A 24218-nucleotide genomic window follows, 5' to 3' on the forward strand; every position below is an offset into this window, starting at 1 on the left:
GTGTTGGGGCATGTGACGCGAACAGACTCTTAGCATTAGCGTTTGTAGCGTTAATAGTAGGTCTGTTCGCGTCACATGCTCCGACATGCTCCTATTCACCCCAACGCACTCCAATACGTTGATTCCGATGACGCCAACCTATTAGAATGCGTTGGAGTGAGTAGGAGCATGTCGGAGCATGGCGACGCGAACAAACCACAAGTGTCTCCCCGAACGTACCCCATAACCGTAACCTACCGTAACCGGCTAATTCAAGTACGTGATTGGTCAAAACCTTACTGTTACGGTTATGTCAATTCATGTGTGAGGGCCTTAAGGCTACTGTAATTTTATGTGCTTCCACCTTTATTCACGTTATTCACAACCATTCAGTACTTCAGGTTATGATACTGTGCAAAACGAGTGAAACGAAAAAGAATAAAGTATTCATTTTATTTGCTGTTTAATGCATTAATGTATTAATCAATTTAAATGGTTGGAATTAAGTTGTCAGTCTCTGAATAAAGTGTTAAAGTGCACAAAAAGAAATGTCAAGTATCATTATTAAATGTTAGTTTAAGGCCCGGTTCCACAACTCACGGTTAACTGCTAACGGGAGGTTAATAGATTTTCTGTCTCTCCTTAGATAATAATACAGAGAAAGATAGGTAGTCGATTAATCTCCCGTTAGCAGTTAACCGTGAGTTGTGGAACCGGGTCTAAGTGTTGCTGTTAATATTGAATCCTATTTCAAAAGTGACTTAAACATGCCGTGCTGGTATTATGAAAAGAAAGAACTTCGCAACACACCATCTATTCAGGATGGTATCGATTATGAAACAGAATGTAGATATCGAAAAGAAGGTGCGCGTTTTATAATAGATACTGGTACAAAAATGGATTTAGGTTATAATACGATGGCAACGGGTGTTGTTTATTTTCATCGGTTTTACATGTTTCATTCGTTCAAAAATTTTCCACGATATGTAAGTATAATATGTGACACCACACACACGCACAAACACTCTTTATTTTACGCGTGCGTGCGTAAAATAAAGAATTTAACATTATACTCCGAGAGCTAGCGATAGATTCCAGTGAATTATTTCATCACCTTTTAAAGCCTATTTTTCCTTTGATATGCATCTTCTTTATCAGTAAATGACAGGTCTGGCATGTGAGAATAACACTTGGCAGGGGCATTTTATAATAATAGCATTTTTGCCAAATTTATCGCCATTGAAATTTCTTTTCTTAACCCTTTGCGGCACGGTGGTCGATATATCGACCACCTATCTTGAAGTCATTTCTTTAATTCTTCGGACACCAAATACTGTATTTTATTACTTTTTCTTGTAATTTTACTTTAGTAAGAGTCTTAGTAATATTTGGTAAGGTATAATTTTCCTTTATTATTAGTTAATTTTGTTATATAAATAAACAAAGTGAAAAAAAGTGTGTTTTTTACAAAAAATGTATGTCAGAAAGAAGGAAGAATCATAAAGCTGTGAAAATCAGTATACAGAGGTTTTTTGGGTCGCTGATTACGAATTTGCTATCAGATTTTGACGATTCTTTTTCAAAATGGCGATCCAATATGGCGATTTATGATTTTGAGTATTTTTTATCGGTTTTTTATGGAAATTGGTATACAGAGATTTTTCAAAATGCTAATTACGAATATAAAAATTGATGTGCTGTGCTAACTGTAATAAAAAAAGTAAATTGTGCAAAAAAATAAAAAAGTAAAAAAAATTGTAAAATACAAAAAAAATAGAGACAATGACCGCCACGTCCACGTTCGTGTCTCTGAAGTAAACTAAGTGCGGTTTCTTTTATGAAAAAATTTTATGTTCTATGTACCATTGTTGAAAAAATGAAAAAATATAAAATCTCAAAAAAACATTTTTTATTACCCATTATTTGAAATTTTCCATATTTAAATTTCAAAAATCTGATGATCTACACATAATCAATCTAAAAAAGCTGGTTCTGTACATCTGTTCTTGTAAAAAAAAAATAAAAAAGTTCGAAATTTTTCAACATTCCGACCCTAAAAAATTCAATATATCAATTTCCATAAAAAACCTATAAAAATACTCAAAATCGTAAATCGCCATATTGGATTCGCCATTTTGAAAAATAATTGTTGAAATCTGATGGCAGATTCGTAATCAATGTTCTGAAAAATTTCTGTATATCAATTTCCATAAAAAACCGATAAAAAATACTCAAAATCATGACTTGCCATATTGAATCCGTCATTTTAAAAAAGAATTGTTGAAATCTGATGGCAGATTCGTAGTCAGCGACCCTAAAAACCTTTCTACACCAATTTTCATAAAAATCCGATTAATAGAAAAATATGTGCCGCAAAGGGTTAATCATTCATAAGATAAAATATCTAAAAGAGTTAGTTTGGTAATTTACCTGCGGTTTAAAGTGGGTCTGGTACTTAAACAAACATGTCAAAAAATTATGTATTTTGACTTCAATCATTATTCTTGAAACTTTTTGTATAATTTATATTATAAAATATTACATTATATTATAAAATATTAAAAAAACTTTGTCTTGCAATCTTCTAGTTGAACAAATATTGTCTGGCAGCTGTTTGAAATAGTACATATTTGTGCATGGGAGAAATATGAAGATAACGTCTTATTCTTTCTAATTTTTATTCAATTATAATCATTTCATTAGCTTTCAAATTTTCTAAAATGTTAATTAATAATATAAAATGTAACATCTGTTTTAACTTCTAGCAGGTTAAATAATACAGACATTTAAAAATATAAACAAGTTTACATGCGGTAAGTACTTAAGTAGCAGACAATTCTCTTTATTATTTTTTTTTAAGTCATAATAATTACTATTATTATTTATCTTATATTTGTTTGGTTTATTATAGGCTTTAACCCAAAAAATTGTGTAAAAATTTTACAGAAGGTAATACTTAAACTATCCAGAAATAATTTTTTTTATTTAAAAGCATATAAATATAAAATATGTCCATATTTGTTTATAATAGTTTTATTTTTTTTTGTAAAATTATTGTTTGGTACAAAAAAAAATAAGGTAAACTTATACAAAAGAACACTCAGCTTTGATAACCTTGACCTTGACACATGTTATCAAGGTCACCCTCCTGAGTAATATTTAAGGGATTTTAATTCACGTCGCTCATGATCCGTTAAAAAGTTATTAAAAAAAATTTTATAAATACATGATATCTTTGCTTTACTTAAAGTTGCAAATCTATGTGGTGCAGAGAACATATAGGCAGGGTACAAGGGGAGGGTTTTGCCCTCACCCTACATCCCAGCATTAATTTTTATAAAGCATGCATTTTTGCATGCTTAAAAATAAGAAAATCCATTAATTTATTATTATCCTAATCTAAACCTAATTATTATTGTCCTAATTTAAATCCTATAAAGTAATATGGATAAATCTTAGCAAAAGGAGACCTAGCCTCAATAAATAATAAATTCATTATTAACCCTCAATCCCTCTCTATGGATCGTTTTTGTCCTGCTTAAATTTACTATTGTTAATTTCTCGTACAACCGCGATGCTAGCGCCATCAAAGTTATACTAAAAGAAACTTTGGGAGGGAAGGGTCTTCAGTGCAAAAGGCCAGCCCGGTCCGTTTATTCTACTCCAAACGCCAGCTAGATAAAATTCAAATATGACGTTTTCGACCCATAAGGAGGGATTACGTCAGTAAAAGTGACTTTTTCGAAAAAAATTTTTTTTGTAAATTAAGTATTTTTGGACACGTACATGCATTTTAGAACATAATTATGTATATATTTTAAGTTGAACATCTACAATGGAAATTAAAAATCCAGAATACTTTGAGCAGACCAATAAAATTCAGCATTCGGCAAATATTGGGAAGACTGGACATTAACTAATAAATTAAAAAAAAGAAAAAGATGTTTTTATTGTTTATATAAAAATCATAAAAAGACCAATCAATGTTATGCTCGATGCAACAAACCCGTTTGCGATGATCATCGTTTAAGTTGCTGTCGCGACTGTTTTTAAACTGTTCTTTTTCTATTTTTATAACAAAATTTTGTATTTTTACTATGCATTAAATAATAATTTGTTAAAACTTTAAGCAGAAAAAATAATTGTAGATTTATTGATGTTTCCCTATTTTACAACACTATTTATCATCCTCAAAAAATACCAATTTTTATACGCTGAAATTGGATATCTGCTTTCATTCTACGTTGATCAGACATTTTTTTTCGTAAAGAGGAACTTTTTTCCTTATAGAAACTGATGTAAAAAAATTTTTTTCAAAATTTTTACCATTGCTATATATTTTTTTATAAATCAACTTTTTTATTGATTTTTCTCATTGTTTATTAAAAAATACATATTAAATTTGGGAGAGGGGGATAATATAATGGTAGTTTCTTAAAGAGAAATGTTTAAAGAGTATACATTAAACCATTATTTATATAGTTATAAGGACGAAAATGACCCATAGGGAGGGATAGAAGGTGCCGAAAAACACGGGAGGGATTGAAGGTTAAAATAAGGCATACATTTATGCGTGCTTTAAAATAAGGTCTATTAATTATTATTATTATTCTAATCTTTTATGCAAAGTCGCAAACTCATGTGATGCAGAAAACGCGTGAGCGGGGTGCAAGGACAAGGTCGCCTTCTCCTTATATCCTCGCAGTAATTTTTATAAAGCATAAATTAATAGATTTTTTTTTACAGCACGCGAAAATGCGTGCTTTATATAAATTAATGCGGGGATCTATGCGGGGAACTCTTTATTTATTTATAAAATAAGTATTTTTTATATTTTTATTAAGAATCAATTTTATAGAAGACTTATCAAAAAGTATTTAATTAGGCAAAAGATAAAATTTAATTGTAGTGCTCTTTCTAACGCTCCTGATTCGCGCGGCATACCGTCTTCAATTTTTCAAATAGCTGTCAGACCACATTTGTCTCACTGAAAGACTGTTGGACTATTGTTTTCAATATTTTATAATATAAATTACTTATGCAAAAAGTTTCAAGAACAATGATTTGAATCAAAATACATAATTTTTTTGATATGTTTGTTTAAGTGCCAGACCCACTTTGAACTGCAGGTAAAAAATGTCAGACCATCTTTTTTAGGCATTTTATTCTATACATTATTAGTAAAAAAAATTTTAGCAGTACTGATATTAGTCAACAGGTTTTCATTTTTTACATCTTTTACTCACATTCCTGTCAAGCTCTGAATCGTGCGTACCAGACCTATATTTCCGTTACTTTTAATATTCAAATAATAGTAAGACTTAAAATAAGAGGTGCTGAAATTGGCCGAAAATTTCTATTGCTAGCTCTCAGACTAATAGACTGATATGTGAATAACGCAAGAAATAAGAAGAAATGCTATTTCTCAGTTGAAACGGAATTTGGTGTTTTATAATATTTCTTGTGTTATATATTTTTTTATATCACAAGTTGCATACATTACATACATGTGTGTATTGAAATATTGTATCTGAGCTCCATTGTTGTGATATATATATATATATATCACAACAATGGAGCTCAGATACAATATTTCAATACACACATTTATGTAATGTATATTATATATATATATATATATATATATATATATATCACAACAATGGAGCTCAGATACAATATTTCAATACACACATGTATGTAATGTATATATTATATATATATATATATATATATATATATATATATATATATATATCACAACAATGGAGCTCAGATACAATATTTCAATACACACATGTATGTAATGTATGCAACTTGTGATATAAAAAAATATATAACACAAGAAATATTATAAAACACCAAATTCCGTTTCAACTGAGAAATAGCATTTCTTCTTATTTCTTGCGTTATTCACATATCAGTCTATTAGTCTGAGAGCTAGCAATAGAAATTTTCGGCCAATTTCAGCACCTCTTATTTTAAGTCTTACTACTATTTGAATATTAAAAGTAACGGAAATATAGGTCTGGTACGCACGGTTCAGAGCTTGACAGAAATGTGAGTAAAAGATGTAAAAAATGAAAACCTGTTGACTAATATCAGTACTGCTAAAATTTTTTTTATATTTAATATATATATTATATATTATATATATATATATATATATAGGTGACGGCTTGTTGCTGTTTACTCTTAGCTGGCAAAGTTGAAGAAACTCCAAAGAAGTGTAAGGATATCATAAAGACTGCCAAAACTTTAGTGTCAGAACAAAAGTTTATGACATTTGGAGAAGATCCCAAGGTTAGTTCATACATCCTGAAAAGATGCTTTAGCGCATAACATTTATACTAAAATACCTATTCCAAATAAAATTTAGTACTAAATAAAGTCCACTTTTTAATTTATCACTTAAAAAAGTGCTTTATACTTATAATGTATATATACATATTTATAAGATGTGTTATAAAAAATAAGTAAAGAAAGGTTAAGGAATTAAAACTAGCAGTGCATTAAAAAAGAGATAAAGTGAGTATATTTTTATAAAAATTAGCTGCAAAATTTATTAAATTACATTTTATGGTTTATTATAATATATAATCAACTTTCTAATTACAGAATAACACAAATGTTATGTATATATTAATAAAATATATATTTATATATTTTTGGGAAGAGTAGAGGGGAATATATATATTTTTTAGAAATGACAAACTAATCAAATAAGATTCACTTTTTTGGTCATTATTATGGCCATAGTTACTTGTTTGTTATTATGGTTTACACCAGAGAATTACTATTTTCAATGCTACTAATTAAATGTATGTATTAGGCGCAAAAAAGCTCCGGGCTTTAGATTTCAAACAACTGAAACCATAATTTAAATTTTACTTTTTTTCCGCCTTTTTGCGGTTTTAAAGCGTCGACGCTTAGCCTTTTAAAATACCACGCGGTTTGATGTTTGATGCACATAATCTCAAAAATCAGTAGTGTTTACGATGGCAATAACAAAAGAGCACATTCGATTTTCTATCCACTTCGCGTTTTATTTGAAGAAAATCGCTGCTGAAGCCACTGAAATAATTTGTACTGTATATGGCAAGAACGCTGTAAGTCATTCTACGTGTAAAAAGTGGTATCAAAAATTTCGCTAAGGAGATTTCAGTCTTGAAGATGAACCGTGTACTGGACGCTCTCAAAAGATTGAGATGGATGAACTGCCAGGTGAAACAAACGGCAGACCGCTATCAAGAACAATTGACCAATTTGATCGATGCGTTGGAGGAAAAGAGGCCATTTACTGGCTGAGGACGTCGAAAAGTGATCCTGTTTTATAGCAATGCCCGCCTACATGTTGCGGAAGCGATTCAGGATCATATCTTTGCGTTAGGTTGGGAACTTCTCTCGCACGCAACGTCTAGTCTAGATATAGCGCTTTTCTTTTTCTTCTTCTTTACCTCGTTGGATTTCTGTTTCTTGCGAGATAGAGTACCATTTATTCTTTTCTTCCGTTGGGCAATAGTCGTGGGAAAGAACCGTGCCCTTATTTGACTCAGGTTATCTCTTCTGGGATTTACAGAATTACTCTGCAGTCCAAGCCGTAGTGCTTCAGGAATGCTCCTAAAGACCTACAAGGCAGGCTCCTTGGCAAAAACACAAGTTTATATTACTAAGGGAATGGTTTATGCTTGAATATTACTATTTTCATTCTACTATTATATTATTATTTAAGAAAGTGATGATGGCTTTAGGAATCTTTTTATCAAGAATAAACAATAGATATTTAATTGTAAAAGGCGCTATACATTTGTAGCCAAAGAGCTTATTGTAAAGATTTATTCTTGCATTGGAAAACCTAGGACGGACCCCCAAAAATATGGTTGATATCCTGGCCAATGTGTCCGACACTCACATTTAGGTGAGTCAATAAGGAATTTAAATTTAATTGAGTTAATGAAAGAATATCCCACTATTAATCTAGACAAAATACATGTCTGTTTTTGAGAAAGTCCAAACTTGGCGACTTTGGCGATTTTCGGCTCTAAAAAATTGTTCATATAATAATTTCCAGTATCGATATTTATTTTATCTATGTATCTTTCGTCAATGGCATAATCATTCCTTAAAGAAAATATTATTTTAGAAAAGAGTGAGTCTCAGATGCGCACAGTAACAAATGGATACAGACCAAACGGACAGAGTGCGAAATGGACACAGTAACAAACGGACACAGTGCGAAACGGACACAGTACGAAACGGACACAGTAACAAACTGATACAGTGCGAAACGGACACAGTCGCAAACTCATGTGGTGCAGAGAATGCTTTACACGCACGCACGCACACACGCACACGCAATGGGGGGCTTCTGATCCTTTCTACCCAAGAGTCAAGTTTTTTGCATGTATGTTTGTAAATCTCGAAAGAAGATTCCAATATATCCAGATTACTCTTTGAATCTGTACAGACATTAACGAACTGCCAACGATTTTCCAATTATGGCGATAGACTTCGTAGTAAAGGAGCTAGTGTATGAATTGAGCTTATATTTAAAAGAAGTGTTAAGATGCGGAACGAAAACAGAGCAACCAACAAGAGAAATTCCATTCTTTAGTTCCATCTTGGAACCGTCTGTATACATTGTAACTTTTGAGTTTACCTCCCTTCTGAAGATTATAAAGTTATAAAATGCATTGTTAGGATTGTTGCATCTAGTTGCCAGAAGGCCTGATTTCCCTGCCATTGAAGCCCTGATTTCAATGTCAATTTTCTCCTGAGAAATTTGGAGAGGGAAGGAATACGTGGGGTGCAGGTCCCATTTGATAAGGAATCTCATATGGTCTGATTGTTGGCCATTTCTTAACAATAAATGGTATGTTTTTATTAGCGATTTTTTTGGATTGGGTTATTATGTAGTAATTTTTAATTTTATTAACTATGTTAATAACTATATAACTATTAACTATATAATAATGTTATTTTTTATTTGAATGAATTTGCCCACTTCTCTGGGAGCAAAATTTCCAACATATTCTGTTGGGCGTTGATCTAGGAAGGCCGGCAGCTACTTTAAATGAATAACTAAGTATCTTCTCTATTATTTTCACGTGTGACTCGGCTCTGTTCATATACTACATACTATCCAGTTGCGATCTGACAGTCGCGTTTATTTTAGACAATAATAATGGTTAATTCTCCATGATGGGCCTGCAATCCACTTTTAAATGTTAATATACTTCACGTTAATAGCCTTCACTTTTAATGAAGTAATGAAGTACGACTTTTCCATCTCAGTTCTTCATCCAAGATTATACCCAGGTATTAACTTCTGTCTGGAATTTGATCGATTTTTCGTCTATAGTGTTTCCCCTGTATTACGTGAAAGTTTTTTCCTATTAAAATTTATGCTTTGGGATTTGGGTATGGACAATTTTAGGTCGAGAGATTTTAACCACGCTTTTATTCTTGAAAAGGCCACAGACAAAGAGCCCTTGATATTATTTACATTCTTGTCGGAGCAAACTATAAATAGCAATGTCATTTGCAAACTGAATCACTTGGCACTCGTAAGGGCATGCCACAGAATATCTTTAATATAAATATTAAAGAGCAGTGAACTCAGAGCGGAACCCTGAGGCAAGCTCCTCCCAATCATCCTGTTATCAAACCAAATGCCCGATTCATAAAAATTATTTGGATAAAGGAAGTTTTTGAAGATCGTTTTATAAATGTTGGGTAAACAAAGATTATTAATTATGGAAAATAAAATATTCGGATTTACATTATCATAGACATTTGATATCTAGAAAGATAGCTCCGGACATAGTACTCCTAGAAAAATAACCTATAGATTTCTAAATTTATCAACGCAAGGCTGTCCTTACATGACTCCCCTTCAGAAACCAAATTGTGATTTCGGTTTCTGAAGGGAAATTTCGGTAGGACTCTCCCTTTCTAATTGTAAGATTTTAAAAATTTTCTGTAGAACAATCAAATGGTGTTCAAGAGTTATTGTTGCTACCAACACGTCGTCCATATAAACAACGACATCTCTCGAATCGATTAATTCTTTTAATACCTCGTTAACATATTTTTGGAAATATTTTGGGGCAACTTTCAATCCGAACGGCATCTTTAAGAACTTGAATTGGCCGTAGGGAGTGACAAAGATGTATATTTGATAGAGTCATTTGCCATTTCCACACGATAGTCTTTCAAGTTGAGTGAACTAAAATATTTTTTCCCTCTCAATACATCAATCTGATCATCGATGAGCGGATAATTATCGGACTCGAGATATTTATTTAGCGTTTTAAAGTTGATACACATTCGTGTTTTTCCGTTTTTTTTTGTAAGTACTACAGCTGATGAATACTCGGATTCGCTTACTCTAATAATTTTCCGCTCTAATAAGTCGTCAGTTATTTTTTTTAGTTTGCTTTTCTCGAAATAAGCCAAACGTCTTGGCATGAATTGGAAAGGTTTGTGTGCCTTAAGTCGAAGACGGAGTTCTGTTCTTATCTTAGGTATTTTAGGTCGCATAGGCTTAACATAGATTTCTTCAAATAAGTTCGACAATTACTCTTTGAATTTAAAAGAAATTTCCGGATTAATATCTAAGGTATCTGCAATATCTTTTTTCTACTTCGATATTCATTATTTTGGTCAAATGTGCATCGTTGATATCAATATTATTATTGATGGAATGTATAGGTCTAGCAATACCTAGCTCAAATATTTTAAAAGAATCTCGACCTAAGATCATTGGTGAGACTATTGTCTCGTCTTTGACGACAAAAAGTTTGATTTCACGTATATAATCGTTAGAGATGTGCGAATCAAGGTTTTCTAATTCGAATCGAATCGAATCGAATTTGCAAAAAAAAATTCGAATCGAATTGAATCGAATTGACAAAAATATCGCCGAATCGAATCGAATCGAATCACCCATATTTCGAATTCGAATCGAATCAATGCATAGGAATCCTGCAAGCAGGAATGTGACATAAGCATTTGAAACATCGAATAGGTGAATCAAAATTAACGAAGTCTGAACGAAGTCTCGTAACGACCAACTGTGCAATGTGCAACTTACTCCGTTTGCACCAAGAGTCTAACAAGATAATCCACAAATCACGACATAGTATTGGTAGGTATAACTGACAATAAATATTCAAATACTTAGACAAAATGCAAAATGGAGTCTTTATGCGAGCCTATGTAAAATTCCGTTACAACAGCAGAATTGTAGAGGACTAATTGTGATGATCTCTTAGCGTCAAATGAGAAATGTGTTAGTAAAATGAAAAGCATTTAAACATAAATTAAAATTAAAAATTATACTTTATTAAAAGTCTTTGTTTAACTTTGGGTAGTAAACAAAGACAGAACGATACTCGAATGTACCCGGGTGATGTTTCCGAACGCAGCCTAAAATTCTTTAGAAGAATTTTCTGACCGCAAAGGCGCTGGATGCACGATAGAATTTAACGGGTTTTAAATCTTCTTACGCGGTTTTTTTATTCGAATTCAAATTGCAGTGATTCGACGTTATCGAATCTTTCGAATTCGAACTATGTTGATTCGGATTCGAATCGAATCGAATATCGTCAGATTCGATTCGATTTGATTCGAATTCGAATAATTTGCACATCTCTAATAATCGTACAGCATGCACTTTACTTCTACTTTTCCAATAATATTCAATTTTGAGTTATTAAGTCCGTGATATTTTTTGCTAGCCTCATCTAAAGGTAAAATAAGATCCGGTTTTACAAATTGTAATTTAATGAAACTAATGGGGCTTCTTCTATCCAATAGAGTAGATCAGGCCTGTCTAACCGCTAGAAGCTCGAGAGCCTCCGCTCCCACTTCTTCCACTACGGGCTTTCCCCACCCCCAGTTATGCCCCAGTCATGACGTGCCGTGCGCGGCGCCCTGTGCAGCGAGCGCGGCGCGTGGCCATGGCGCGACGTAATGTTCTTATTTACACATAAATAGAAACGAAAAAACGAATACATCAGAGATTATATCGAGTGATAATATATTACTTCAAGTAATACAACAAGTTGCAATGCTATTTTGTCTTTTAAAATTTGTTGACTGGTGCAATTCTTTTTACTTAATTAACAGATTTCTGTGATATTTTGCAGTTTTATGTTTTTATGTTTTTTGGTTTACTGATTACAAATCTGAAGTTAAACATAAAAAATGGCGGATACAATGATAGTCATGTAGGGATAATTTAGTGCAAATCTGAATAAGAATTAGATATACGATATATACACACGCATATATGTATATATACGTTTTTAGGTCTCTAATTACAAATTTCATATTAAATTTACAAAATTCAAAATGACGGATTCAATATGCCCGTTAGATAGAAGTAAAATCATAAAAATATGTATAGTATAAATATGCAAAATAAGAACATATTTTAATAAGTTATTGGAAATCTGTAAATTCGAAAAATTTCAAAAAGTCCCAATACAGATCCCTCCTAAAGAAAAAAAATTTATTGAAATATGTATACAGATACAAAAAATACAAGTAATATTTCGGAAACATATATGCTGCATTTTTGAAAACTTGTAATAATTCCTTCTAGCGTTATCCAGAGTTAACGACGTGGACGTGGGGATATACTAGCTCCTTTGTTTTTTTACGTTTTTATTTTTGTTTTTTATTTTTTGGGGGTTTTTGGTTTTATTATTAATTTTTTTTTTGTTTTTATTTTTGTTTTAAATCTATAAATAACATGTAAAGTAAATATTAGCATATCAGAAAAATGTAAAATCGTATCTAGTTTTGTTAAATTATAAATTTTATATAGCAAAAATGAAAAAAAAACAGGTAACAACTATACTTTCCACTGCCAAAGGGGTAATATGTTTTGTCTAATGCGAAATTTGTGCTTGTATCGCTCGATCAACAAGTGTTGAAATATTGACCGAGATTTCAGATGTTGCAATCCGCATTAAATGTGACAATGCAGCATCGGTCATCGAAGAACGATTTTTACTTTTTATTAGCTTCATTATTGAAAATGAACTCACAACGATAAGTTGAACCAAACATAGAGCAGATTTTAAGGCCGAAATCTTTTAATTTAGGATAAGTAGTTCTGGTAACAACTTAAAAAATTCTAATCCACTTTCTGTTCGTCTTATCAGCAAAGGATCAGCCTGTAGATCGCACAACTCCATTCGATATTTAACTTTTTGTTCATCAATTGTAATGTCATAGGGTTGTTGAAAAGAATAATATCACTTTTTAATTTGTCAAAATCGGTAAAACGTTTATTAAATTCGTTAAGAATGTTATTTATAAAATCAGAAAATGGGATAAAACTTATAGAAGGAAAATCTTTTTTTAAATCTTCACAACAAGGGAAGTGAATTAATTCGTCTTTCAGTTCTGTTTTAAACGTTAAACGATTTCGAAATTTATTTATGTGATGCATTAAATTTGAAACAGTTTGTTTTTGAATTTGTAATTTTAAACTAAGTTTATTCAAGTGTTGTGTTTGTGCAAAATCAAGCTTACTCAGAAATTTTGAATCTTGAAATAATTTTACCAAATCAGCGGTATCGCTCTTAACTTCATCTTTTAAAAATATAGGTATTTCTTTCCTAAGAACGAAGAAACGATTTAAACATTTACCGGCACTTAACCAGCGAACTTCGCAATGCAGAGATAGATCTCCGTATGCAGCATTTACTTCTTGCAAAAATGCTTGAAATTTGCGATGAGATAATGATTTATTACCTCCTCTAATTAAATTTGTGATTTTTGTCACTAATTTCATTACTGTAGCTATCTTTATAATTTTTCCACATAATGCCTTTTGGTGAATAATACAATGAAGCATTGGACAATGTATATTATGTTTTCTTAATTGCCCACAAAATCCATTTTCAGTTCCTACCATTGCCTTAGCTCCATCAGTTACAATAGCAGTGCATTTTTCAAAACCATTACAAAATTTATTTACATGTTCCAAAGCATTAAATATATCAATACCTTTTGTTGTATTGTGTAATGAAACTCATGACAATAACTCTTCATTAACAGTAAAGTCGTTTTGGATATATCTCACAAAAATACATAATTGACTAACATCTGAAATATCAGTGCTTTCATCAAGACATAGACTTTTTTAATAAGTTCTCCATCCGAAAAGCACTTTTGCTCGTGCAATTTCTAAAGATACAGCATAAGACGCTGCAAGGCATTGTTGTAAGGTTTTATTTGAAGATAAATTATGGTTAACATTTTCTTGTGTGTGTTGCTGCATTTTGAAATTTTTTAAAATAAGTTTTCTACTGTCTTCATCATAATGCCCGTAATCTTTTGCATGACTTGTGCTATAATGGCGAAAAATATTAAAAGATTTCATAGAAGAAATTACAGTGTTACATATTAAATGCGGTTTATTTTCCGCATTTAAGAAAAATAAATAATCAATTTCCCATTTCTGTTGAAATTGACGATTGGACGTGTCAAGCTTCCTTTTTGACATGTTAGTAAAATATTATAATATTAATATAATAATAAAATTATAGAATAAAATAATAATATAATGACACAGAGAGAATATAATATAGTAATTAGTAATAATAGAAATATCAGCAATAATGATCAAATAATAATTTCTCAAAATGCGCGATGCTCCCAAAAGAATAAACATCGGGAAAAATCATGAATAAATCGCGTACGATCTGCGCGCCAAGGTTCAAACATCGAGTGCTGGCGGGCTGGGAAGAGTGAAGGGAGTCGAGTTCGAGCTCCGCGGTAGAGGAAAAAGACTCGTGCGGCCCGCGAGCCGCAGGACGCGGGCGGGGTATCAAGCGCTGAACCAGTTGGTAGAGTGGGGGGAGCCGAGTTTGAGCTTCGCGATCGGGGAAGGAGCCAGGAGTGACTCGCGAGCCGCAGGTTAGACGGGCCTGGAGTAGATAATTGAATGTCAAAAGGTTCGTTATTCTCAAAATGTAATGTTACCGTCGGGTAATAATCGCGGTCAATATTTGTATCTAATTCAACATTACTAACCTCAGAATTAAGGGGATGCTAAACTGCTCGTCAAATTTGACCGAGGTCGATAATGTAGAGTCATTTAGGCACGTCATTAACAAAATTTTGTATGTATTTCTTTTATAGATTTAGAAATCCTTTTCCAGAATTAAAGTTTATGTATTCCGCACATTATTATCGTCTATACTTTAATTGTGGAGAAAGATTTTGGAACAAATTGTATAATTCTGTGGATAAAACAGATAGGATTTCCTTAAACGCGGAAAACTTTTTCTAAAGTTCCTAGGCTCATTCTAAAAGCACAGTATTATTCTTTGCTGAAATGCCAAGTGCGCCTCATGCTTATTTTATACGTACAAAGTCTAAAACTTTTATACAGCAAATGTTTTCACGAGTCGACTACAGAAGTCAACAACAAAACTATAATTTTTTAACTTTTTTTTGTTTTTCGTATGAAATTGACCGCAGCGCACCGCGTTACTATCTGTACTTTAATTTTGGAGAAGGATTTTCAATTCCATGCAATTAATAAAAAGATTTCAGTGTCCGAAAAATTAGTGATAAAACAGAGCAGTTTAGTATTTCCTTAATGGTTTTTTTTTTCGCGTTAGGACAATCTTTAATCGTGTGCTCCAAGGAAAAAATTAAAACACGAATCTTTTGGCCTTTTCTCTTTATCGCACGCAGTCGACAAATGACTGTACATGCCGCAATTATAACAACGTTTTTCGTTTTTCTCAGATTTCGAACTACCTTCTGCATCGTCTTTATTTTCATAATTTCCGCGGTTAGACTTAACAAAGCACTTTTTATCATTATTCTATTTCTGTACGTCTCTATTCGCGTCTTGTGTGGTATTCTTTTTATTAAGCGTAATTTTCTCAAAAGATATAAGTAAATCAGCCTTTGTTTCAAAACGTTGCATACGTGCTTGATCGCGTAAGATATCATCCGGGATACTCTCAATCAGAAAGTTAACTAACTCCGATTCGTCAATTTTGGCTTTATTAGTTAGTATTACTTTATCATGCGCGTACTCGCTGAATAATTCGTTACGTTGCCAAATACGATTTTCGAATTGTTTGCGCAATTGCATTCTACTCAATTTACATATTTTTTATTTCTAAAATCAAATTGTCAATAGGTAGATTTAAATTCCGGCCGCGAGTGAAACCAATCTAAGGCCTTATCTTTGAGCTTACCCGTAATAACAAGACGTGCTACATCATCGGTTAACCTGTACGTTCTGCGTATCAACTCTAGCTGTTGTGCCCATCCTTCGTAACTTTCCGCTTTGCGGATGACCCTAGTAATTCGGCTATCGTACTTATAGATACACGCGGCGGCGGGTCGGAGGTTAGCGCCACGGCTTCTTGCGATGTTTTACCAATGGTTGGAGGAGGAATTCCTGGGTCTGTACGTGAGTCTGTCGATCCTGTAGACGGAGCTGCTGTCCTCGGTGATTGTGGTGTCTGCTCTAGACGTACAGTCAGTGCTGTCAACGTAGATTGTATTGCTGCCAATTGTTGTCTTATCTCGTCAATTTTACTGCTTTGGTTATGGCGAGATTGGCGTCCCTGCTTCCACTCTGCTATCCAAGCGCCATCTGTGTCCACTTGTTTCAATCTTTGTATCAATTCTGCCTTGTTGCCACTTGTACTGAGATTTTTCGCGCGCAAAATTTCTCTCAAGTCATTTATCATTAGATCGGCTGCTATTGCGTAATAATTATGCGGTCACTTGCACCGATAATCACTAAAGACGTAGGTTTGTCACTCAGCCGCCAATCATCTCTGTCAAAGGATCTCGAAATGGGTCCACCGTGTACAAAGATGGCGTTCCTTCTGGTGCACTAAGTATGCTTTAGGACGGCATTGGCACGACACGATTCACCGTGCTTTCAAACATGAGACTGGCACCGCCGCGCCGGTCATCACAATGCTAATATAATTGCGGCAATCACTGGAGACGTAGGCTGATCACTCAGCAGCCGATCGCCTTGACGTCGAAGGGTCTCGAAGCAAACGGGTCCGCCGCGCACAAAGATGGCGTTTTTTCCGTTGCAATGAATATGCTTCAAGGCGGCAATGGCACGATACGATTCACCGTGCTTTTGAACACGAGGCTGGCACTACCAATTGTCATAATGTTAGTATAATCGTAGGTGCCCACCACTGGACAATATTATGAGACCACGATTACGCCTTCGAGAGCCACACGCACTAAGCTGTTCTCGCCGTTGTGTCTTCTTGCTCGCTTTGCGATTCGCGTGTATCACTAATTGAGCCAACTACCCGGACAACTGCGGTCACTCGTCGATCCCACTCATGAACTGTAAGGCCTGATCTATGAAAGGAATTATTCCGACTTAAAACAACCGTTCTTTATTACTGCGTCGTTTGTTAGTACAATAATTCTCGTGGCTCGAGTCAGGCAACAACTGAACTGCAAGCGTTGGGTTGGGTCCGTCTTTGCTGCAAGTCGCTTGTGTCGCCCTCCGTCTCTCTTACTCTTAACACGCTATCCTTTTACTCTACTAACGTTATCCTCTTACATATATGTTGATCCCAGATATTAAAACACAATATTAAAACGAACAACAAATACACAGAGTATTCGACAAAGCGTTAAAGACAAGTGTAACGGTAGTCAGAGGTAGAAAATTCTACCTACTCTGACTACCGAACGTTACACTTGTCTTTAACGCTTTGTCGAATACTCTGTGTGTTTGTTGTTTGTTTTAATATTGTGTTTTAATATCTGGGATCAACATATATAAGTTTATAGTTTTCTACAATACGCATATCAGTTTATGTTATTCATAACACGTATTCCATCATTTTTGATCTTTTAGATTTATCGACAAGACTTATTGACTATTTATTTTTGTTTAGCACTAACGAGCTCTTTATATTTGTTTGTTTTGTTGTTCAAATGTTAAAGATTCGAATCTCTAGAACCGAATATCCGGACACTCGAATCGGAAGTTTTAATATATTCGAATATCTGACCGGGCGGATATCCGATACTATAAAATCTGGATCCAATTTGGCAGCCCTACTGGGTAGACAGTTGGTGAATACAGTTATCTGAATATTCGTAATATTCAGCTTTAATATAATTGTTTCTGTTGGTTTGTGACAAGACCAGACTTATTCACGCTTTTGTAGGATCGGTTTTATTACTAGGCCAGTTTTGTTAGGATGGCTCTTAATTTAACTCTCGTTATGTTTATTAAACTGATATGCGATGCTGTATGAATTTTATGTAAGGTTAAATATTTACAAATATGATTGTCTGTGTCAACAGTTGACAGTCAATAAAATAAATCAATTATTGTATATATTGATCAATTATTGTATAAATTTTATATACAAAATAAATATGTAAATTTCATAATTGAGTGGAATCATATAACACTAAGCAAAAACATGGGGAATTATAGCACAGCAAGATATATAGGATAGGTACATTTATCACAGACTGAATATTGTGAGAATATTATTTATTAAACGACGTGGGGACATACCTCAAATTTTGGGTTAACTTATAGATAACAGGTTTATATCTGCTATTATAGTCCGTCCATGGGATAAAGATTTCTGTTTAATTTATTCACCCCTCTCTTATTTATTTTTTAATGAAAATGAAAATAGTAGATTAGGTTAAAATTAAGACTGAAGGGGAATTTTAGTAGGGTATGACTATCAATGGAGGAACTTGACAAATAAATAAATAAATTTGTTAACAAATACAATTCTGTACACATGAAAATTGGTTATACTTACTTTATTAATAGATATAAACAGCAAACCATAAAAATAGAAATATGACATATATACATAGATGTGAAGTATAATAAGTTTATTTAATCAGACGATTAAATAAACAGATTGCGTAAAAATATTACAGGTAGAACATATTAACTAGCTAGCAATTTGTATCAAGAGACACGGTAGTGTCTCTCGCCAAGTGTACGCGCAGCGCGAGGCACCACTGCTGCTTTTACGCGAGACGTCGTTTGCGAAAATCCGTAGTTATCGGATTCTCAATAACGACTGAACTGATGGATTTCTCAATAGGCTTAATGGATAGCTCGTATCCGATTTATATAATAAAAGTGTTTTTATTTTTCCACTACGTGATTTACGAGCGGAGATATCGCGATTAAAATTTTTAGCTCAAGAATAAATTTGATTAAGAAACGTCGTCGTTGTTATTATAATATTATCGTCAACGCCCGACCAAGTGGTGGAAATTTGTACGGTTGCTTTTCGCGCCGTCAGATGGCTGTACGAATTGACACTTGCATCGCTGATTGGCGGTCCGTATGCTTATGGCGATTTATGCTGATTGGTTCAACGGTTTTATATCTATGCTGCTATGCATATGCAGCTTGTCATTTCGTGTGTGATGGCCCTTAATCCGCAGTAGACTTCTGCGCCGCCGATTCCGCCGTCGTCACTATTAAAATTTTTGGCGTGACTTCGTACCGAGCAGCCGACCATAGCGGACGTAGTCTTTCTGTTCTTCAAGTTAATACATGGAAAGCATTCCGCTTTCTGTTATCATTATAACTCTGATAATAGTTAAGAATCTTTATTACTTCAAGCATATACAATGCCAAGAAGGGACTTGGTTTACATTCAAAATCTTAATCTTACATTCATCCACACCTTATCTTATACTGGTTTAACCTAAACTCCTAATTTCTTAATCATTATTTCTCTTGACATTAACCTGTTTATTTGCATTCAGTTTCTCTGTTTTCTAGATACCTTTCCTTTTTCTATATCTTATACTATATCTTATATATTATACCTTCTACATTTTTACATTTCTCCAATCATTTAACCAGCTTTCTGTCCTAATCTCCAGTCGCATGACTTCTCACTATCAAATAAACCTATATACCTATAAACCTAATGTAATGTATCTTATCTTATCTTACCCTATAATCGCAAGATTCCTTTTTATACAACAAATTTTTTTTTCTTTTCAGCATCTATTGCCAAGAAGAGAATCCTACATAGAATACAATATAATCTTCCTTAAATCATTTTTCTCGCTACACACTTTCAATATTCTAATATACCAATGACAACGATAAGATAATTAAACTGCTCTACCTCTTCCATTACCTACATACATTGATAATTCTATCCTTTCCTACTCTACTTATAATTCCTATCCCTCTACTCCACGTGCACTTAACCTGTTCCACTATCTACTATCTTCGTCATACTAAATTCGTTGTACTTGTTACTCCTTATTCTTTTATTCTTCCTGTCACCCTTATGTCCTTGAATCTTTTTTCCATCTTCACTTCTTCTTATATTTTACATTCTTCTCGTATACCTCCTGGATTTTTTCTTCTTGTACTATTGTGAGCTGTTTTCAAGTCCCGATCTATAACCCAAAGGAGACCGCAACCCTTTTTTCTTTACTTTTTGCACGCAGTCCGTACTATGTGGCACCAATAAAAATGTATCCTTCGCTCCTTTTTTTAAAATCTTTTACCTTAATATTTCCTCTTGTCTTATCTCTCTCTTGCATCTTTGATCTAATTTTTTCTTGTTTTCGGTCCAGAAAGTCCTTTAAATTACTCTTCTCATTTTACTCCTCTCTCCTTTCTTTCACCTCTTCATAACACTTATCTTTCCTTTTCTTTAATGTATACTGCCATTATCCTAGACCCGTTATCTCTTCTCTCTACTGCATCTCTGATCTATCCCTTTTTTTTCGGACCAGAAAACCCTTTAATTTTCTTTTTTCAATTTTTTTATCTACATTTTGTTTGCCTCTTCATAGAACCTTGCTTTCCTCTTCTCTAGTGTACACCCGTTAACCGAACTTTTTTTTTTTTTTTACGTGAGGAAATGCGTTTACGAGGGGACCTGGGCGGGGATTATGTGGGACTCCTGGGGCTGCCTTGGGACCCCCAGTCTACCCACTAAAACCTCACGGTGGTCGTCTATTCGCCTTTTCGGTGGGGGAGTCGCGGGGTCGCCATCGGCATTCTACCGCAACCCCCCAGGCGAGTGAGTCCTAGACCGAACTCCCTTTTCTAGTGGGGGGGGGGTGGAGAGTTTGTCTTCTCCCCCCCTCCTCCGCTACCAATGGAGGGACAGGTCCCGGCCACGGTGACCTGCCCCTCCCCAATCTCGTCCGGCTTTAGTGCGTGAGGGGCGCCCCAGTCCCGGCGCGCCGGGCCGCCCAAAAGGGCAACCCGGCGCCCCGAGATCCCCCCATTGGGGCGCCCTCACGCGGCCAGTGGGGGGAGGAGGGGGGACCCCTGCGTCACGGCGCTCGAGGCCCCCCTCCCCCCTTCTTCCCTCAATAACCGAACCTAACCTAACCTAACCTAACTTAACTTTCTCTTGCTCATTTCTATACTCATTTTTTTTTTTACAATCTTCTATCACTTCACTATGACACACGTATCTACCTTATATCTTACCTATTCGATTTCTCTAGCCCTCTTCTAACATTCTTTACCTCTTTTTCCACTCTCCTCTCTATGCCTTTTCCCGCGCACGACTACGTATTCTAACCTCCATTTCTATAATCGTTTATCCAAATTCTGACCTTATCTCCTATTTTTACCGCGTTGCCTTCAATTATCTTACAACTTTACTCTCCTCTCTTCCTTCTTACAACAATTTTTACAACCTAAATCTCATTCCGATTATTCCTATCTCTATTCTCACACCGCTATCGCCACACGACCATTCACTTTCACACCACCTAACCAAGTCCTATGATAATAGTGAATATCATTAAATCCATCGGGTCGGCTTTTATTAGTTGATCAATCAGTCCGATTGATCTGGAATCTGTAGGAGAGAGAGTAATCGTCTGATCTAGCACTCTCTTTATTCCATAAGCTGAGTATAGAATAGAAGTTATCACAAACGGCCATTTTGTGGAAAGTAAATGCGCATTATGCAGAAGAACCGAAATTGGATCCATGAAAATCAATCTTAATCCGCGTTCTGAGCATAATTTTTACACAATTGCTAGAGATTATAAGACGACTATTTTAATAACCCCTTCTTTGACCGAAAGAGGTAAGTCTCAAGGTACAAAACTCAACAAGAGATATCAATCATGCGTTATCTGCATGGCCTATTCTGTTTTCATATTTACTCTGTTTTTTTCTCCCACATGAGCACATTTTTCTTTTGACTACCGCCTTGTCGATTTTCTTGTATATCTTATTGAATTTGCCTGGTATACAATCATAAGATAATCTGTACTTAAGTACAATGTATTGTTTCCGTGTGATTTTATAGAGGCTCTTTTATTTTGGCATTTATAATTAGTTTGAAATCGTTTTTGATAGATAATAATACCCTCCTTTATTTAAGCCACAGTAGCAATTTTGATAATTGTAAAAAAAAGAGAGAGAACAAAAAGGGAAAAATGAATTACATGGACGGTATCAATTTATGCATTTAACATAACAATTAAATAATTTTATATGTAATATTTGTAATGAGAGAGAAAAAGCTGAAAGTAATTCTGAAACCCTTTCGTGATTGCTTTATTTGCTTCTACTTTAACTTACCAGGCTTCGACCTTATTTTGGTTTATGCTATTTATGTATAAACGTTCATCTACCTAGCTAAGAACAAGCTCAATATTTCCCTTTTTATATTTATCCTATAGTTGAACAATCTTCAGAGGATATACAAGTTGAACTTTACGTATTAATTTTAATAAACTTTATTTCTTAAAATAAAGGTCAATTATAACTGTGATATTCAATTAGTCTTTCATTTATAATACAGCCATAAATATAGATGATACCTTTACGATATTATTTAACATATAATTATATAATTTACGAGCATCAGTTTGGAAAGTGTATTTAAATGTGAGATGGAATAATTAACTTTATATTGTTTTCACAAGTATTGTATGCGGAGTTTTAAGTCCCACATTTTAGAGAAAAGGGGCTTTACAAGACATGTGCATTTTCTATTTCCTTTTTGTATGCGAATCTTGCAATAAAGTTCGCTGGAACCCTACGGATGGGAGGAGGGTGAGAGGACGTAGTGGCAATAATGCTCACGAGTAAAATATAGATGGTTTTAATATTGTAATATCTCTCACACAGTGATCAGAGCGAGTTTGATCTATCACAGAATTAAAGTTGTTTAAATGTAAAATACACACGTGATATGTCCGAATGAGTTAGCAATGTCTTTCATTGAGATGTAAAATATTCTCACTTGTACGGGTCAATTATATTAATTGAATACCGGCCTGGTGATGATAATGCCCGTGAGTCGTGTAGACCGCGTGGCGCCAGCGTGCGCTGCACGCGGTGAATTTGAGTAGACGATGTTGATGCACTGGAAATTCTTAGATGCGTCTGACAAATGAGTTGATCCTTGTTCTGAGTACCGATGAGAGCGTTTGGAATGTCTACGAGATGAGAAGAACACAAGAAAACTGTACACACTATTTCACGCGTACGTAACGCACGGTAGCCATAAAAAACTCTGAGACCGGAAATGATGGTGAAGCAGCGCCGTCGCCTGCTGCGCCCATCGGGCATACGCGAGCAGTGCTTGCATGGCGCTTTGTGGACAGCAGGACTGTCCGAGCCCGATAGATGCTGCCATCTCTCAGGCCGGTCGCGAAATTATTACATAGTAAAATGATTCTCGAACACTTTTGATGCTATATTAATCTGTAGTTTTGAAATCTTATTTATTAAGTTAGAAGGAAATTCGATATAATTGTTCCTATTTATATTCACTCTTTAGATGTTTTAGATAATTTATTAATTATTAATTTTTATATTATACAGTTATTTATTTAAAAGTGTTATAGTCCTTATTTATTTACTCTAATTATTGTTTTGTTTATTAATTTATTAACTTAAGTAATTGTATGTATAGTTAATTACTATCTATTATAGTTGTATATTTAGCAAATTAAATTGAAATAATAAAATATTTCACTCATTTTGCTTGTACATTGCACTTTGACCCATTTTTGAATTTGGTCACATGAAATTTTCATGTATATATATTAATAGCGCGTCACACCTTTAATGTGTATTAGCGGCTACTATTATAAATTTGCTCTTTTGGCTTTATTATATTATTTTTTCTGGTTTATCATTTTTATACTTATATATGGTATCAACTTAAACAACACTCTGGCATTATTTCTTGAAATACACCTGT

The 24218-nt window shown here is 33.9% G+C and overlaps 1 protein-coding gene across 10 annotated transcripts in view; it reads left to right on the top strand.

The window, feature by feature from the left end:
• Window positions 1-313: 313 nt before the first annotated feature.
• Window positions 314-24218, top strand: part of LOC105830634 (cyclin-K) — a 99783-nt gene continuing 75878 nt past the window's right edge. For 5 of the 10 annotated variants that reach the window (XM_036291278.1, XM_036291272.1, XM_036291279.1 and 2 more), the window contains exons 1-2: window positions 737-965; window positions 6151-6282. In XM_036291278.1, the coding sequence (XP_036147171.1) occupies window positions 747-965; window positions 6151-6282 (351 nt within the window). In that variant the 5' untranslated portion in view covers window positions 737-746. Of the gene's footprint in view, window positions 599-687; window positions 966-6150; window positions 6283-24218 lie in introns of those variants that run through there. The other 5 variants (XM_036291276.1, XM_036291274.1, XM_036291273.1 and 2 more) reach the window with 5 other exon arrangements.

Source organism: Monomorium pharaonis, chromosome 8, assembly GCF_013373865.1.
Source record: "Monomorium pharaonis isolate MP-MQ-018 chromosome 8, ASM1337386v2, whole genome shotgun sequence".
NCBI lineage: Eukaryota > Metazoa > Arthropoda > Insecta > Hymenoptera > Formicidae > Monomorium > Monomorium pharaonis.